Source organism: Mobula birostris, chromosome 20 (assembly GCF_030028105.1).
Source record: "Mobula birostris isolate sMobBir1 chromosome 20, sMobBir1.hap1, whole genome shotgun sequence".
NCBI classification, from domain to species: domain Eukaryota; kingdom Metazoa; phylum Chordata; class Chondrichthyes; order Myliobatiformes; family Myliobatidae; genus Mobula; species Mobula birostris.
This window is the reverse complement of record NC_092389.1, coordinates 45,870,847-45,890,502: the sequence shown is the minus strand read 5'-3', so window position 1 is coordinate 45,890,502 and position 19,656 is coordinate 45,870,847. Positions and strand designations below refer to the sequence as shown.

General features: G+C 40.5%; 1 protein-coding gene across 1 annotated transcript in view; it reads right to left on the bottom strand.

Annotated features, from left to right (window-relative positions):
• Positions 1-19,656, bottom strand: part of LOC140184958 (F-box/LRR-repeat protein 6-like) — a gene marked incomplete at its 5' end in the record, with an annotated part of 67,766 nt that overhangs the window by 19,964 nt on the left and 28,146 nt on the right. Inside the window, one exon of the mRNA XM_072238199.1 lies at positions 18,114-18,245. Coding sequence (XP_072094300.1) covers positions 18,114-18,245 — 132 coding nt within the window. The remainder of the gene's footprint in view (positions 1-18,113; positions 18,246-19,656) is intronic.

The window sequence follows — 19,656 nt, the reverse complement described above, 5'->3', positions numbered from 1 at the left end:
CAAGTACGAAACTATGTTAACCAGAGTTGTAGATATACAGACCTATCAACAGTACAATTAGAATTTTTCAAGATTCTGAATTCGGCTTGCAGTTCAATACCTAGTAAATCAGTTTCTCGATTATATAATGCACTCTCCCATGCTAAAAATGTAAATACACTGTATATTAAAGAGAAGTGGGAGAAAGAAGCGGTGTTGGTACTTTCAGAGGCGGCTTGGGAGAAAATCTGCAGCTTTCAATGGTCCTCGACTAATTCTTTGACTTGGAGAGAACATTGTTGGAAAACATTATAAGATACTTCAAGACCCCATATCAGGAAAAATATAAAGATACAAATGTGATGTGTTGGAGAAGGTGCGGCTCCAAGGAGGCAAATCATTTTCATATTTTTTGGGATTGCCCTAAATTAACTCTATTTTGGGAAGGTATTCATAGAACATTAGTTAAGGTACTTAGGTCCCAGATACCTCTGAACTTTGAGACGCTCTATTTGGGGCATGTATTGTTTCTTGAACAGAAGGAAGATATAAAGTTGCTGCAGGCCCTCTTAGCGGCAAGTAAGAAATCAATCACTAGAAAATGGCTAAATCCAATACCACCTACATTAGAAGATTGGTACAAAGTTATCTTGGAAATATTTTAAATGGAAAAGTTGACTTACTCCCTGAGAACTCAAAAAGAAAAATTTTATCAAATCTGGAATAAATGGATTGAATATATAACCCCAATGCGAGCAGACTTTAGATGACTCTCCTAATGATTTATACTGCTCTTCTCATCAACACAGTAATATTGCTAACGTAAGCACCCCTAGTCTAAATGTTTGTTTTTTTTTGTTTTCTTTTGGAAAATAGAGAATTAACACAAGTAAAGGGAAAAATTTGGGAAAGGGATAAAAAAATGAAAAAATTAAGTAAATAAGTACATAGGGATTGGATAATTATGTCTGCGGGCAGGAGCAAGCATGAACAAATTAGGATATAAGCACCTACAATGGTTGATACATAGGCTTATATACAACATTTTGGACCAGTGGAAATGGTCCAGAAGGGTTATATGGAAAATATTATTATCATTTTTCTTAACAACTAATTCCATTACTTAGCCTAATAGGTTAGATTTACCACAGTACATAATTATCTATTTAAATGTTTATTTTCCTTTTATATCATCTCAATGTGTACTTAAGAATGTATAAATAATTGTAGTTTTATACATATAAAAAAATGGAAAAGGTTATATGTGTGAAAAAAGTACATGATATTTGTGAATTCCTTATCCAAATAAAAATAAAATTAAAAAAAAAAGAAAAAGACCAAGGAGCTGGTGGTAGACCTGAGGAGAGCGAAGGTACCAGTGACCCCTATTTCCATCCAGGGAGTCAGTGTGGACATGGTGGAGGATTAGAAATACCTGGGGATACATATTGACAATAAACTGAACTGGTCAAAGAACACTGAGGCTGTCTACAAGAAGGGTCAGAGCCGTCTCTATTTCCTGAGGAGACTGAGGTCCTTTAACATCTGCCGGACGATGCTGAGGATGTTCTACGAGTCTGTGGTGGCCAGTGCTATCATGTTTGCTGTTGTGTGCTGGGGCAGCAGGCTGAGGGTGGCAGACACCAACAGAATCAACAAACTTATTCGTAAGGCCAGTGATGTTGTGGGGATGGAACTGGACTCTCTCACGGTGGTGTCTGAAAAGAGGATGCTGTCTAAGCTGCATGCCATCTTGGCCAATGTCTTCCATCCACTATATAATGTACTGGGAGGGCACAGGAGTACATTCAGCCAGAGACTCATTCCACCGAGATGCAGCACAGAGCGTCATAGGAAGTCATTCCTGCCTGTGGCCATCAAACTTTACAACTCCTCCCTTGGAGGGTCAGACACCCTGAGCCAATAGGCTGGTCCTGGACTTATTTCATAATTTACTAGCATAATTTACATTTTACTATTTAACTATTTATGGTTCTATTACTATTTATTATTTATGGTGCAACTGTAATGAAAACCAATTTCCCCCGGGATCAATAAAGTATGACTATGACTATCACTTTCCTCTAAGGGTTCTTTTCCCTTAAGCTCTCTAATCACTATTGGTTAATTGCACAACACCCAGTCCAGACTCGCAACCACAAGTTGCTCTAAAAAGCCAATTCATAGGCATTCTAGAAATTCCCCCTCTTGGGATCTAGCACCAGCCTGATTTTCCCAATCTACTTGCATACTGAAATCCCCCATTCCTATTGTAACGTTGCTCTTGGCCTTCATTTTCTATCAGTTTGAGGTCTGCATATAACTCCCATCACAGTCTTTTTACCCTTGCAGTTCCTTCATTCTATTCACCAAGGTTTTACACCTTCTGACCCTATGTCATCTCTTTCAAATGATTTGATTTCATATTTTACCCACAGAGCAATGCCACCCCTCTGCCTTCTTGCCCATCCTTTTGGAACAATGTGTATCCTTGGACATTAAGCTCCGAGCTATAATCTTCTTTTAGCCATGATTCAGTGAGGCCTAAAACGTCATACGTGTCAACCTGTAACTGTGCTACAAGTTCATCCACCTTATTCCCGTATACTGTGCACATTCACAGACAACACCTTCAGTCCTGTATTCACCCTTTTCGATTTTGTTTGCCTTTTACATTGCAACTCATCCTGTTGATGGCAATTTTGCCCTATCACCAGCCTGTCCTTGCTAGAAATCTCACTACTCACTGGCTTTGTTTGTAAACCAAGCACCTCATCCTCAGCACTATACTCCGGTTCCCATTCTGCTGCCAAATTAGTTTAAACCCTCCTGAACAACTCTAGCAAAGGTGCCACAAGAGTCTCAGACTCCTCGGGTTCACGTGTAACCGATTCCTTTTGTACAGATTGCATCTTCCCCAGAAGAGATCCCAATGATCCACCAGTCAGAACCCCGCCCCCTGTATCAGTTCCTCAGCCACGCATTCACTTGCCAAATCATCCTATTCTTACCCTGATTGGCATGTAGCATGAACAGCAATCTAGAGATTACTATCCTGGAGGTCCTGTTTTTCAGCTTTCTACCTAGCTCCTTAAAATCTCTCTTCAGGACCTCTCAACTTACCTACCTATGTCATTGATGCCAATATGTACCAAGACTTCTGGGTGCTCACCCTCACTCTTGCAAATGTCATGGAGCCAGTCCAAGACATCCCTGAACCTGGCTCCAGGAAGGCAACATCCCACCTAGGTGTCTCTATAACACCCACAGAATCTCGTCTCTGTTCCTCTGACTATGTATGGAATCTCCTATCAACACTTCCCCTATCTCCTCTTCACCCAGTCACTGTGGCTTCCCCCGGTAGGTCATCCCCCTCAATAACATCCAAAGTTAGATATCTCTTATTGAGGGGAATGGCTACAGGTGTACTTTGCACTGGCTGTGTATTTCCCCTCCTTCTCCTGACTCTCACCTGTCTCCTACAATCTAGAGGTGACTACCTCCCTCCAGGCTCCTGTCTATCACCTCCTTATTCTCCCGCACGAGTCCAAGGTCATTGAGATGCAGCTCCAGTTCCTTAACATGTTCTCTCAGGAGCTGCAACTCGGTGCACCTGGTGCAGATACGTTCAGACTTCCCACGTCCCACACAGAGTACAAAACACTGTCACTGAACTACTATGCCCAATACATGAGGAAGGAACAAATAAGAACAGTAAGAGCGAAACCAACCAGAGCCTTTACCTCGCCCTGCCTGATGAGCCAAAGTCGCTCTGCTTGCACGCAGACATTGAACGGTAGCCCTTTTTACGTACTACCTCTTGCTGATTAGCCGCTCAATGCAGAGAAACTGCCAGAAAGCAGTTACAAAGGCCAATTAACCTACTAACGGGTAATCTTTTCACTGTGGGAGGAAATGCACACATTCCACTGGGAGAACGTACATACTCCTCACAGAGAACATCGTATTGAACTCCGAAGTCCAACACCCTGAGCTGGTATAGTGTCATGCTAACGGCTACATTACCCTGGCACCCAATTACATCAGTTCAATTAGATTAGATAAATTCAATTAGATCGTGACTAATCGTACTTTAATTATCTCATTACTTTGCTTGCATGTCCCTTTCTTATCTTCTCAATAACATGTTGTTCAAAAAGCAAAGAAAACTGTAAATCATAAGAGATTCTGCAGATGCTGGAAATTCAGAGCAACACGCACAAAATGTTGGAGGAACACTGCGGGTCACACAGTATCTATGGAGAGGAATAAACAATCAACGTTTTGAGATGAGATCCTTCATCAGGATAGGAAAGGAAGCAGGCAGAAGCCAGGATGGAAAGGTGTACAAGCTGGCAGATGATAAGTGAGACCTGGTGAGATGAAGATGGGTGGGTGGGGAAGGGGGCTGAAGTAAGAAGCTAGGATATGATAGGTGGAAAAGATAAAGAGCTAAAGAAGATGGGGCTCATCAGCTGTGGTTGGCAATTCTTCCGGGAGAGGAAAAACTCTGATCTCATCCTCCTCTGCCTGCAACTACACCCACTCATGGGGAAGGCTTCAGAAGTAAACCCCGAAAAAAAAATCCTTAGCTGGAGTCCCTAAGGCAGTCCTACATGGAGTTCAATACTGACTGGCGGACCTTCGCCTGCGGCTCGATGGAGTAATACATAAATTTTGCAGCTGCCTTTAATATCTCCTTTTCCCCAGATGGGAGCTCAACGTTCAGGGATATTCAATATTCAGGAGGGATAGACATGAAGGAAGGGGAGGTGGGGTAGTGTTGTTGGTTAAAGAAGAGATTAACGCAATAGAAAGGAAGGACATAAGCCGGGAAGATGTGGAATCGATATGGGTAGAGCTGCGTAACACTAAGGGGCAGAAGACGCTGGTGGGAGTTGTGTACAGGCCACCTAACAGTAGTAGTGAGGTCGGAGATGGTATTAAACAGGAAATTAGAAATGTGTGCAATAAAGGAACAGCAGTTATAATGGGTGACTTCAATCTACATGTAGATTGGGTGAACCAAATTGGTAAAGGTGCTGAGGAAGAGGATTTCTTGGAATGTATGCGGGATGGTTTTTTGAACCAACATGTCGAGGAACCAACTAGAGAGCAGGCTATTCTAGACTGGGTTTTGAGCAATGAGGAAGGGTTAATTAGCAATCTTGTCGTGAGAGGCCCCTTGGGTAAGAGTGACCATAATATGGTGGAATTATTCATTAAGATGGAGAGTGACATAGTTAATTCAGAAACAAAGGTTCTGAACTTAAACAGGGGTAACTTTGAAGGTATAAGACGTGAATTAGCTAAGATAGACTGGCAAATGACACTTAAAGGATTGACGGTGGATATGCAATGGCAAGCATTTAAAGGTTGCATGGATGAACTGCAACAAATGTTCATCCCAGTTTGGCAAAAGAATAAATCAAGGAAGGTAGTGCACCCGTGGCTGACAAGAGAAATTAGGGATAGTATCAATTCCAAAGAAGAAGCATACAAATTAGCCAGAGAAAGTGGCTCACCTGAGAACTGGGAGAAATTCAGAGTTCAGCAGAGGAGGACAAAGGGCTTAATTAGGAAGGGGAAAAAAGATTATGAGAGAAAACTGGCAGGAAACATAAAAACGGACTGTAAAAGCTTTTATAGATATGTAAAAAGGAAAAGACTGGTAAAGACAAATGTAGGTCCCCCTGCAGACAGAAACAGGTGAATTGATTATGGGGAGCAAGGACATGGCAGACCAATTGAATAATTACTTTGGTTCTGTCTTCACTAAGGAGGACATAAATAATCTTCCAGAAATAGTAGGGGACAGAGGGTCCAGTGAGATGGAGGAACTGAGCGAAATACATGTTAGTAGGGAAGTGGTGTTAGGTAAATTGAAGGGATTGAAGGCAGATAAATCCCCAAGGCCAGATGATCTGCATCCCAGGGTGCTTAAGGAAGTAGCCCAAGAAATAGTGGATGCATTAGTGATAATTTTTCAAAACTCGTTAGATTCTGGACTAGTTCCTGAGGATTGGAGGGTGGCTAATGTAACTCCACTTTTTAAAAAAGGAGGGAGAGAGAAACCAGGGAATTATAGACCGGTTAGCCTAACGTCGGTGGTGGGGAAACTGCTGGAGTCAGTTATCAAGGATGTGATAACAGCACATTTGGAAAGTGGTGAAATCATCGGACAAAGTCAGCATGGATTTGTGAAAGGAAAATCATGTCTGACGAATCTCATAGAATTTTTTGAGGATGTAACTAGTAGAGTGGATAGGGGAGAACCAGTGGATGTGGTATATTTGGATTTTCAGAAGGCTTTTGACAAGGTCCCACACAGGAGATTAGTATGCAAACTTAAAGCACACGGTATTGGGGGTAAGGTATTAGTGTGGGTGGAGAGTTGGTTAGCAGACAGGAAGCAAAGAGTGGGAATAAACGGGACCTTTTCAGAATGGCAGGCAGTGACTAGTGGGGTACCGCAAGGCTCAGTGCTGGGACCCCAGTTGTTTACAATATATATTAATGACTTGGATAAGGGAATTAAATGCAGCATCTCCAAGTTTGCGGATGACACGAAGCTGGGTGGCAGTGTTAGCTGTGAGGAGGATGCTAAGAGGATGCAGGGTGACTTGGATAGGTTGGGTGAGTGGGCAAATTTCATGGCAGATGCAATTTAATGTGGATAAATGTGAAGTTATCCACTTTGGTGGCAAAAATAGGAAAACAGATTATTATCTGAATGGTGGCCGATTAGGAAAAGGGGAGGTGCAAGGAGACCTGGGTGTCATTATACACCAGTCATTGAAAGTGGGCATGCAGGTACAGCAGGCGGTGAAAAAGGCGAATGGTATGCTGGCATTTATAGCGAGAGGATTCGAGTACAGGAGCAGGGAGGTACTACTGCAGTTGAACAAGGCCTTGGTGAGACCACACCTGGAGTATTGTGTGCAGTTTTGGTCCCCTAATCTGAGGAAAGACATCCTTGCCATAGAGGGAGTACAAAGAAGGTTCACCAGATTGATTCCTGGGATGGCAGGACTTTCATATGAAGAAAGACTGGATGAACTGGGCTTGTACTCGTTGGAATTTAGAAGATTGAGGGGGGATCTGATTGAAACGTATAAGATCCTAAAGGAATTGGACAGGCTAGATGCAGGAAGATTGTTCCCGATGTTGGGGAAGTGCAGAACGAGGGGTCACAGTTTGAGGATAGAGGGGAAGCCTTTTCGGACCGAGATTAGGAAAAACTTCTTCACACAGAGAGTGGTGAATCTGTGGAATTCTCTGCCACAGGAAACAGTTGAGGCCAGTTCATTGGCTATATTTAAGAGGGAGTTAGATATGGCCCTTGTGGCTACAGGGGTCAGGGGGTATGGAGGGAAGGCTGGGGCGGTGTTCTGAGTTGGATAATCAGCCATGATCATAATAAATGGCAGTGCAGGCTCGAAGGGCCGAATGGCCTACTCCTGCACCTATTTTCTATGTTTCTGTGTTTCAACCTTGAATTTTTAACTTTTATTTCTCGGATCTCAGAGGGAAATAGTTGTCATGATGTCATATCCTTTAAGAAGTGGAAAGCAGCCTCTTGAATCCAGCAATGGAAAGGGAAAAACTTTGAAAGAAAAATCGGAAGATAAGCCTGTCTGGGCTGAGCGTTTGGAACGTGCGTTGATGGCTCTCGACAACAAAACAGACAATAACACTTTTGAGTTGAAGTCATTCCGACAGAGTTTTCAGACTATTGAGGAAAATATTATTTCCTTGAATACTGACTGTAAAGAATCGAAACATCAAACTGTGGATATTTCAACCCGCTTGGAACAGGCACAAAGTAAAATTGTCGATTTGGAGGCGAAGTCTCGTCGGAATAATATACGAATTATCGGACTAAAGGAAAGTTCTCAGAGTGGGAATTTATTGGACAATTTTGCCAATTTGTTTTAATCTTTGTTTCCAGATATTCTCCCTCAACCTCCCGATGTTGAAAGAGCTCATAGAATTTTCATTTCGAATTCTCAGATTTCAGGTAAACCTTGGCTTATTTTGGTCAACTTTCTTTGCTTTAAAGTTAAAGATCAAATCATAAAATGTGCAAGGAAACAGAGAGTTCTTAAATTTAACGGTTCCAAGATCCATTTTTATGAAGACTATCCACGGGAAGTTATGGAACAGCGGATCAAATTTGTCCAGCGATGAAAATTGCTCATGCAAAGGGATTTTTTCCATTGCTTCGCTACCCCGCTAGACTAAAATTATTTCCTAACGATTCTGCACCTCGTGAGTTTTTGGATCCCTAAGCGGCATTGGACTTTAAATCGTGGAGTCGGCTGTCGCATAAAGGATATTTGGGTTGCTGAATAATTTTCTGAAAGAAAACAGGCTTTGAAGATTTTTGATATGCTGAAGATTTCCTTTGATCAATGAACTATTTCAAGAAGAGGTGAACTTCTTGGTTTGACTAATGAATGACTTTTTTGAAGTCTGTTTGGTATATGGAGTGAACTAACACAGTGGACAGGTTATTAACTGGTTTGATTATCTGCTTCTTTCTTCCTTTTCTTCTATTAATTAAGTGATAGCTTTCATAGTTTATACAGACTCTTTCTTATATAGTGAGGAGTGTTTAGAATAGATAATTAGCTTTACTTTCCTTTGTTAAAGTTGGGTAGTAAGTTAAAGGAATAATGGTGTCTTTTTCTTGTTATAGATTGTATTGTTTAGGTTTAATAGCATTGTTTTGACGCTTCTGGAGACTGTTTTTGCACTCCTAGTTTATTTTCAATGATTAACTATAACCATCTTTTTTCTGCTTCTCTGGTATCTTAGGGTCATCTGATTTCTTTGTAACGGGGAGGGGGCGGGAATTAGGAGAAAAACTTTTAAATCACTATTTATATTGAGCCGCACGCGGAGTTCTGCTTTTCCTCTTCTCTTTGGGGAGGCATTCCGGCTTTTTCCTTCCTTTTTGCCGGATTTCTACCTTTTGGGATGGTGGGAGGATTCGGGGTTTTTTGCATTTTGGGGTTTATTACAGGTTTTTTCCCCGTTATGGAGCTCTGGAGCATGCGTGTTTTCTATATGGTTATACTCATCACCGCCATCTTTGATTAGCCCATGATGGTATGCGTGTATTTTTGTGTTTAAAACAATATTCTACGGTTACTAAACAGATAAATGCTATTAGTTGGAAAGTACGTGGCTGGAATCACCCTATTAAGCAAGAGAAGACTTTTAAAATTATTAACCGATTCCAGCCCGGTATAATTTTTGTTCAAGAAACGCATATCAGAATGGGCGACCAAAATAGGTTTTTTAAAACGTGGAAGGGCCTTCAGTATCATGCTACTTGTCAAAATAAAACAAAGGGAGTATCTATTTTTATTAAATCTAATATTTTATTTATCCAAGAAGATATCGTCTTAGATATCAATGGTAGATTTTTAATTATTAAAGGAACAATTTGGAATAGAAAAATTGTCTTGATTAATCTATATGCACTTAATGTAGATGATCCTTTTTTTAAATATGTATTCGGTTTATTACCAGACTTAAATGAATATATGCTGCTGATGGGAGGTGACTTCAACTGTTGTTTAAACCCTGTGATTGTCAAGAGTTCAACCACTCAGCAGCTTCTGAGTTGTTCAGCATCACTTATTAATTCCTTTTTAATTGATTATGGTTTGATAGAAATCTGGAGAAATCTACATCCTAATGATAGAAATTATTCTTTTTACTCACACATGTCCATAAAAAATACTCGCGAATTGATTATTTTATAGCTGATTTCAGATTTTCATCCAAAGTCCTGAAATGTGAATATGATGCTATTGCTGTCTCGGATCATGCACCTTTAAGCTTAATTTTTGAATTGAATGATGTTAGTAATGTAAACTTGCCTTGGCGTTTTCCAGAAAACTTATTACAAAGTTCAGACTTTGTCAAATTTATAGAGATTCAAATAAAAGATTTTTTTCTTTTTAATAATGCGGGAGATGTGTCGAATTTGATTATATGGGATACATTTAAAACGTATTTGCGAGGTCAGATAATCTCCTACTTGGCTAAGCTTAAGAAACAGACAAAAATAGAGTTGGATAGGATTTCAAAACCAATTAAAGACTTGGATAAGACTTGTGCAGTTTCTCCTAATATTGATTTATTTAAACAAAGGGTTGAACTTCAATCACTATATAATTTATTATTAACTTAGCCTATTGAAAAAGAATTGCTTAAATTAAAAAGTAAATTTTATGTGTTTGGAGATAAAAGTAATAACTACTAGCATCCCAACTAAAAGCAGTTAGAGCTTAAGAGACAAATTTTAAAAATTCGTAAGGGAGATGGCAGTTTAGCTTGTAACTATGAAGATATTAATAAAATTTTTCAAGACTATTACAGTGAACTCTATAAATCTCAATTTCCAGCTGATCCTTCTAAATGAATGCCTTTTTACAAAAGATTGATTTTCCTAGAATATCTGTTCAAGATCAACAAATTCTTGATACTCCTTTTACTGAAAGAGAAATTCAGAAAGCTTGTTTTTCAATGTAATCTGGTAAAGCTCCTGGACTAGATGGTTCTTCTGTAGGATTTTATAAAAAAAGTTCAAAATTTGCTTACTCCTTATATGTTGGAAATGCTTAAAGATTCTTTTTTGTTAGGACAGTTACCTTCTACATTTTATGAAGCTTCTACTTCTTTAATTCTCAAGAAAGATAAAGACCCTACGGATTGTGCTTCATATAGACCTATCTCATTATTAAATGTAGATGCCAAAATTCTTTCAAAAATAATGGCTAATCAGTTGGAGAATATACCAGCTAAAATTATTTTTCAGGACCAAGCAGGTTTTATAAGTCATAGTCATACTTTATTGATCCCGGGGGAAATTGGTTTTCGTTATAATAAGTAGTAATAGAACCTTAAATAGTTAAATAGTAATATGTAAATTATGCAAGTAAATTATGAAATAAGTCCAGGACCAGCTTATCGGCTCAGGGTGTCTGACCCTCCAAGGGAGGAGTTGTAAAGTTTGATGGCCACAGGCAGGAATGACTTCCTAAGATGCTCTGTGCTGCATCTCGGAGGAATGAGTCTCTGGCTAAATTTACTCCTGTGCCCAACAAGTTCATTATGTAGTGGATGGGAGACATTGTCCAAGATGGCATGCAACTTGGACAGCATCCTCTTTTCAGACACCACCGTGAGAGAGTCCAGTTCCATCCCCACAACATCACTGGCCTTACGAATGAGTTTGTTGATTCTGTTGGTGTCTGCTACCCTCAGCCTGCTGCCCCAGCACACAACAGCAAACATGATAGCACTGGCCACCACAGACTCATAGAACATCCTCAGCATCGTCCAGCAGATGTTAAAGGACCTCAGTCTCCTCAGGAAGTAGAGACGGCTCTGACCCTTCTTGTAGACAGCCTCAGTGTTCTTTGACCAGTCCAGTTTATTGTCAATTCGTATTCCCAGGTATTTGTAATCCTCCACCATGTCCACACTGACCCCCAGATGGAAACAGGGGTCACCGGTACCTCAGCTCTCCTCAGGTCTACCACCAGCTCCTTAGTCTTTTTCACATTAAGCTGCAGATAATTCTGCTCACACCATGTGATGAAGTTTCCTACCGTAGCCCTGTACTCAGCCTCACCTCCCTTGCTGATGCATCCAACTATGGCAGAGTCATCAGAAAACTTCTGAAGATGACAAGACTCTGTGCAGTAGTTGAAGTCCAAGGTGTAAATGGTGAAGAGAAAGGGAGACAAGACAGTCCCCTGTGGAGCCTAAGTGCTGCTGATCACTCTGTCGGACACACAGTGTTGCAAGCACACGTACAGTGGTCTGCCAGTCAGGTGGTCAAGAATCCATGATACCAGGGAAGCATCCACCTGCATTGCTGTCAGCTTCTCCCCCAGCAGAGCAGGGTGGATGGTGTTGAACACACTGGAGAAGTCAAAAAACATGACCCTCACAGTGCTCGCTGACTTGTCCAGGTGGGCATAGACACGGTTCAGCAGGAAGACGATGGCATCCTCAACTCCTAGTCGGGGCTGGTAGGCGAACTGGAGGGGATCTAAGTGTGGCCTGACCATAGGCCAGAGCAGCTCCAGAACAAGTCTCTCCAGGGTCTTCATGATGTGGGAGGTCAATGCCACTGGCCCGTAGTCATTGAGGCCGCTGGGGCGTGACGTCTTCAGCACAGGGGCGAGGCAGGACATCTTCCACAGTACAGGAACCCTCCGGACCCTCAGGCTCATGTTGAATACATGGTGAAGTACTCCACATAGCTGAGGGGCACAGGCTTTGAGCACCCTGGTACTGACACCATCCAGTCCTGCAGCCTTGCTTGGGTTGAGACGTTTCAGCTGTCTTCTCACCTGTTCAGCTGTGAAGCCCACCGTGGTGGTTTCGTGTGGGGGAGGGGTATAGTCATGAGAGCAGGGTGGGGGACTGTGAGAAGGGGTAGGAGGGGAGAGTGGAATATGTGTTGGTTGGGGGCCGACAACAGATGGCTCATGTGGGGGATGGGCAGGGGTCACAATGTCAAATCTGTTAAAGAACAGGTTTAGTTCGTTGGCCCTGTCCACACTGCCTTCAGCTCCTCTGTTGCTAGTTTGCCGAAACCCAGTGATGGTCCTCATCCCCCTCCAGACCTCTGTCATGTTGTTCTGCTGGAATTTCCACTCAATCTTCTTCCTGTACCTGTCTTTAGCCTCCCTGATCCTGGCTTTCAGGTCCCTCTGTATTGCCCTCAGCTCCTCCCTATGTCCATCTCTAAACGCCCTCTTTTTAGCGTTCAGGATAAGAGGCCGATATTCTTTTTCTAACACTTGGAGACTGTTAAGTGCTATATAACTCATCCCCCTCGAAAACTCCCCAATGTGTTGTTTCTCTTGATGCTGAAAAGGCATTTGATAGAGTTGAATGGAAATATTTATTTAACGTTTTAGAGAAATTTAGCTTTGGTACTACTTTTAATAAGTGGATTAGAATGATATATAAAAGCCCTATTGCCACTGTGATTACTAATAATTGTAGATCCCCCTTTTTTCGACTTTCACGGGGTACGAGACAAGGATGTCCGTTAAGTCCTTTGTTATTTAATTTGGTGCTGGAACATTTGGCTATTGCACTTCGTGAAGGTAAGGATACTCAAGAAATTTCCATAAATGGGTTTATTCAAAAGATTTCCCTTTATGCTGATGATCTCTTAGTTTGTATTTCGAATCCTGAAGAATCTATTCCTAGTTTATTGAAATTATTAAGTGAATTTGGAAAGTTTTCAGGATATAAATTAAACCTGCATAAAAGTGAATTATTTCCTTTAAATGATTCTGCTTTTATATATGATATTCCTTTAAAGTTACGGATTTTTTAAAATATTTAGGTATTATCATCACTAAAAATTATGGAGACCTTTATAGAGCTAATTTAGTTCCATTAGTGGATTTTATGAAGCAATTATTTTCTAGATGGAATCCTCTTACACTTTCGTTAGTTGGTGGAATTCATGCAGTTAAAATGATGATCTTACCAAAATTTTTTATATGTATTTCAAAATATTCCTATTTTTTTAACTAAGAAGTTTTTTTGATCAGGTTGATTCCATTATTTCATCTTTTGTTTGGAATAATAAAAGACCAAGGAAAATGTCATTTACAAAAATTAAAAAAGGATGGAGGTCTTGTTTTGCCTAATTTAAGAATGTATTATCGGGCGGTTAATATACGCTATGCGTGTTCTTGGTTATATTGGACTGATAAAAATCAACGACCAGCATGGGTTGACTTGGAATTGAAAGCTGTGAAACAATTTTACTTAAGTTCGTTATTAGGAGCTTCTTTACCTGTACAACTAGCCAAAATTTCTATTTTAAATATAAATCCTATGATTAAGCAGTCATTACGAATTTGGTACCGGTTTCGTAAGTTTTTTAATCTTAAAAAATTTAACCTTCTTAGTTTAATTTATCGAAACTATTTATTTAAACCTTCACTTAGTGATCCTACCTTTTCCCTTTGGAGCAAAAGGAATTTATTCCTTTATTGATTTGTTTCAAGAAAGCCGATTGATATCCTTTGAGAAATTAGTAACTAAATAATCTCTTTCATACTCACACTTTTTGCAATATCTTCAGGTCAGATATTTTTTACAAGAATATTTAAGTAATTTTCCATATATACAAGATTCTGACCTGTTAGACACTATTTTAAAAATGAACCCTTTAGTGAAAGGTTTTATCGGGAAAATTTACAATTCACTATTACAACAGGATAATTATCCTCTATTTAAGATTAAGCAAGATTGGGAAAGAGAGCTTAACATGACCTTGATAACAGAGGATTGGTTGCGAATTTTGAAGTTGGTTAATTCTTCTTCGATTTGCGCCAGTCATTCTTTAATTCAATTTAAAATTGTACATCATTATTATTTGACAAAGGAGAGACTGTCCAAAATATTTCTGAATGTTAATAGTCAGTGTGATAGCTGCACTGGCACATATGTTTTGGTCATAGAAACCATAGAAAAACTACAGCACAGAAACAGGCCTTTTGGCCCTTCTTGGCTGTGCCGAACCATTTTCTGCCTAGTCCCACTGACCTGCACACAGACCATATCCCTCCATACACCTCCCATCCATGTATTTGTCCAATTTATTCTTAAATGTTAAAAAAGAACCCGCATTTATCACCTCGTCTGGCAGCTCATTCCGCACTCCCACCACTCTCTGTGTGAAGAAGCGCACCCCCCCCCCAATGTTCCCTTTAAACTTTTCCCTGTTCACCATTAACCCATGTCCTCTGGTTTTTTTTCTCCCCTTGTCTCAGTGGAAAAAGCCTGCTTGCATTCACTCTATCTATACCCATCATAATTTTATATACCTCTATCAACTCTCCCCTCATTCTTCTACACTCCAGGGAATAAAGTCCTAACCTATTCAACCTTTCTCTGTAACTGAGTTTCTCAAGTCCCGGCAACATCCTTGTAAACCGTGTCTGCACTCTTTCAACCTTATTTATATCCTTCCTGTAATTTGGTGACCAAAACTGAACACAATACTCCAGATTCGGCCTCACCAATGCCGTATACAACCCCATCATAACATTCCAGCTCTTATACTTAATACTTTCATTAATAAAGGCCAATGTACCAAAAGCTCTCTTTACGACCCTATCTACCTGTGACACCACTTTTAGGGAATTATGTATCTGTATTCCCAGATCCCTCTGTTCTACTGCACTCCTCAGTGCCTTACCATTTACCCTGTATGTTCTACCTTGGTTTGTCCTTCCAAAGTGCAATACCTCACACTTGTCTGTATTGAACTCCATCTGCCATTTCTCAGCCCATTTTTCCAGCTGGTCCAAATCCCTCTGCAAGCTTTGAAAACCTTCCTCACTGTCCACTACACCTCCAATCTTTGTATCATCAGCAAATTTTCTGATCCAATTTACCACATTATCATCCAGATCATTGATATAGATGACAAATCACAATGGATCCAGCACTGATCCCTGTGGCACACCACTAGTCACAGGCCTGCACTCTGAGAAGCAATCCTCTACTACCACTCTTTGGCTTCTTCCATTGAGCCAATGTCTAATCCAATTTACCACCTCTCCATGTATACCTAGCAACTGAATTTTCCTAACTAACCTCCCATGCGGGACCTTGTCAAAGGCCTTTCTGTATTGAAACAGTTTTGGAAATCTATTTTTTCTACAATTTCTAAAGCTTTAGAAATCAATTTACAACCTAATAAATTGACAGTTTTGTTTGGTATAATTCCTCAATATATTCATGGTATTTCTATATCAGACCAACATGTAGTTGCATTTGTTACATTATTGGCTAGAAGGGCTATGTTATTAAAATGGAAAGATGCTTCTGCTCCCACTTTGACGCAATGGTTCTCTCAGGTCTTAATTTGGAAAAAATCAGAAGTCGAACTTTTAATCCTCGATTGGATTTTGAGAAAAGGTGGGGCTCTTTTGCCTGCTACTATCATTTGATTTGAGTTAATTAAGATGGTCCCCTTCTGATTCTTGGGTAAATAGCTTTGATTGGCGGATTGATGTCTTTTTTTTAATAGAAGCTTTTATGGCGTATACCTCCGGGTTTGTGCTCCAAATGGGGTTTTTTCCCTCGATTTTTTTGTTAGCTGGGGTTTATTTTTGTTTTAGTTAGTAGGGGTTCTTTTTTCCTTCTTTCTTTTCTCAAAAAAAATAGCTTTAACATTTTTAAAATTATTATTATTGATATACTGTTTAGCTTGGTTAATAGTTTGACTCTTATACATATTGATATATGGACTTGATTATGTTAATGTATTTTTTGTTGTGAATTTTCAATAATAATTGATAAAAAGATTTAAAATAAAAAATAAAAACACTGACTGGCAATATCTGCAGTGCTGCTGGTGCCAATCTGAGTTCATCAGATGCATGAAAAGGGGGAGCTTGCTACATGAGCAACAGCTTCTTCTCCATACTGAGCTGCCCTGGCAACATCCATGGTCGACCCTGACCAACAGAGGTCTCACTGCTAAAGGAGGAGTCTGACTGGAGAGGAAATTGAACAAAGAAAACACAAAAGTGCTGCAAATACTCAGCAGGTTAGGCAGCGTCTATGGACAGAAAACCAAGAGTTGATGTCTCACCAAGGTGAAACTGAAAATTAATTCTTCACTCTTCAAGGTGTACGATGACACACTGGACAGGGCTGCTGCCTCTCAGCTCCAATCAGCCATGACAAGATAGGCCAAAGCCAGCATGGTTTCCTGAAAGGAAAATTCTGCCTGACAAACCCACTGCAATTCTTTGAGGAAATTACAAACAGGGTAGACAAAGCAGATGCAGTAGATGTGGTGTACTTGGATTTACAGAAGGCCTTTGACAAGGTGCCGCACATTAGGCAACATAAGAGCCCATGGAATTACAGGGAAGTTACGAGCATGGGTGGAGCACTGGCTGATCGGCAGAAAACAGAGAGTAGAAATAAAGGGATCCTATTCTGGCTGGCTGCTGGTGACCAGTGGAGTTCCACAGGGGTCGGTGTTGGGACCACTGTTTTTCAACGATGTATGTCAATGATTTGGATTATGGGATTAATGGATTTGTGGCTAAATTTGCCCATGATACAAAGATTGGTGGAGGAAACAAAGAGACTTAGATAGTTGAGGGGAATGGGCAAAGAAGTGGCAAATGAAATACAGCATTGGAAAGTGTATGGTCGTGCATTTTGATGGAAAAATAAACAGGCAAACTATTATTTAGATGGGGAGAGAATTCACAATGCAGAGATGGAAAGGGACTTGGGAGTCCTTGTGCAGGATACCCTAAGAGTTAATCCCCAGGTTGAGTCGGTGGTGAAGAAGGCGAATGCAATGTTGGCATTCATTTCCAGAGGTATAGAATATAAGAGCAGGGATATGATGTTGAGGCTCTATAAGGCACTCGTGAGACCACACTTGGAGTATTGTGTGCAGTTTTGGGCTCCTTGTTTTAGAAAGGATATACTGACATTAGAGAGGGTTCAGTGAAGATTCACGAGAATGATTCCAAGAAAGAAAGGTTTACCATATGAGGAACGTCTGACAGATGTTGGCCTCTATTCCTTGGAGTTCAGGAGAATGGGGGGGGGATCTCAAAGAAACATTCCAAATGTTAAAAGGCCTGAACAAATTAAATATGGCAAAGTTATTTCCCATGGTAGGGGAGTCTAGGACAAGAGGGCTTGACTTCAGGATTGAAGGACATCCATTTAGAACTGAGATGCAGAGAAATTACTTTAGTCAGAGGGTTTGTGGAATCTGTGGAATTTGTTGCCAAAAGAGGCCGTGGAGACCAAGTCACCGGGTGTATTTAAGGCAGAGATAGATAGATTCTTGATTAGCCAGGGCATCAAAGGGTATGGGGAGAAGGCAGGGAAGTGGGGATAACTGGAAGAATTGGATCAGCTCAAGACTGAATGGCAGAGCAGACTCGATGGGCTGAATGGCCTACCTCTGCTCCTATATCTTATGGTGGCACGGCTCATTGGGTGGAAGGACCTGTTTCGCACTGTATCTCTCAATAAATAACCGGGGAATTCATTCACAACTCAGCTGCAAAAACTTATGAACATCTTACCACTGAGTGCTGGAGATTCAGACTTTCCAGCTTCTGGGAATGGGCGGCCAGCGCTTCAAAGACATCAGATGAGATATCGTTACAGTTGGTCAGTCGCAAGGAGGTTAAGTGAGGGCAGGACTCAGCGACAACCTGGAGAGAGATGGTGACATTGTAAGAACAGTGGAATAACTTAGTCTCTACCTCTTAAGTTGGACTCTACAACTCACGTTACCAGCACTGCTTATTTATTTATTTATTTATTTATTAGTATTTGCACTTTCTGTCTTCTGTTGTGCATTGTTTGTCTGCCTTTGTGTGTAATTTTTCATTGATTCGATTGTATTTTCAAATTGAAAATGTTTAATGTCATTTCTAGTACACAATGTAAAGAAGAATGAAGTAATTGTTACTCTGGATCTGATGCAGAACAAAAATAACTCAACAGGATAAAAAAACAACAAATATAATTACATAACACGTCTGATATAAATAGATTGATTGTACTCTTTACTGTGAATGCCTGCAAGAAAATGAATCTCAGTGTAGCACAAGTACATTGAAATTAAATTTACATTCAACTCAACACTCTGCTCCTAAGTCAAACAGAATTAGCGTGCATAAAACAGGTTTACTGTTCTGGAGTTCTCCATGGATGAGGGATTTCAGTGACAACATTAGACTGGAGAAGCTGGGCCTGTCTCCTTGGAACAAAAAGAATGGAAGGAAATTTAAATTGGTAACTTGGTGTATTATTGTCACATCTTCCAAGGTGAAGAAAGAAGAAAGGTAAGCAGACATCCCACCCTGCAAAAACTCATTTCAGGCGGGGAGCACCACCATTTTAGGGAGGTAGCACCCCGCACCCCACAACCCCATATCCCCCCCGCCCAGTCGACCTCCAAGGTTGTATGTAATACTTTGTTTAGTCATTTTGTCTAATCTGTAAACCAAGTTGGGTATATGCAGAAAATGTGACATTAAAATATGTACTTACATGAAATTATCATGTTTATTCTATTACAACTTTAAGCAAGTCTACAGGGGCTTTGGCCTCATCACGTAGGACATCAATAGCGTAGCTCCTCAGCAGCTAGCCAGCTAGTTTAAATAACGTTAGCTATGCTAATGAACGAATGACACCTGTTAAACTCACCTCAGCATGTCTTTTACATTTTAACCCACCATGGGCAATAGAAAAGTCAGCGCTGCAAACAGTGCAGCGAGCAACACTGTCATTATTTTTGAGGTCGACTGTAAAGCCCGTCCACAGAGAAAACAGGTAGGTCTACTTAGCAGGGGTCCCCAACATTTTCTGCACCGCAGACCGGTTTAATATTGACAATATTCTTGCGGACCGGCCGACAGTCGGGGGGGGGGGGGGCGCGGAGGTGTTAATCACGACCGGAATATAGGTAATGAGGCAACTACAAGTCACCTTATAAGTGGCTAATACACTCAATTTCATTTCTAAAAGGCTTATCTAATGAATTTAATATTAAACACACAGCGCATATTTTCCTCACATGAATACAGTGAGAAGTCAATTATAAGTCAATAGCAT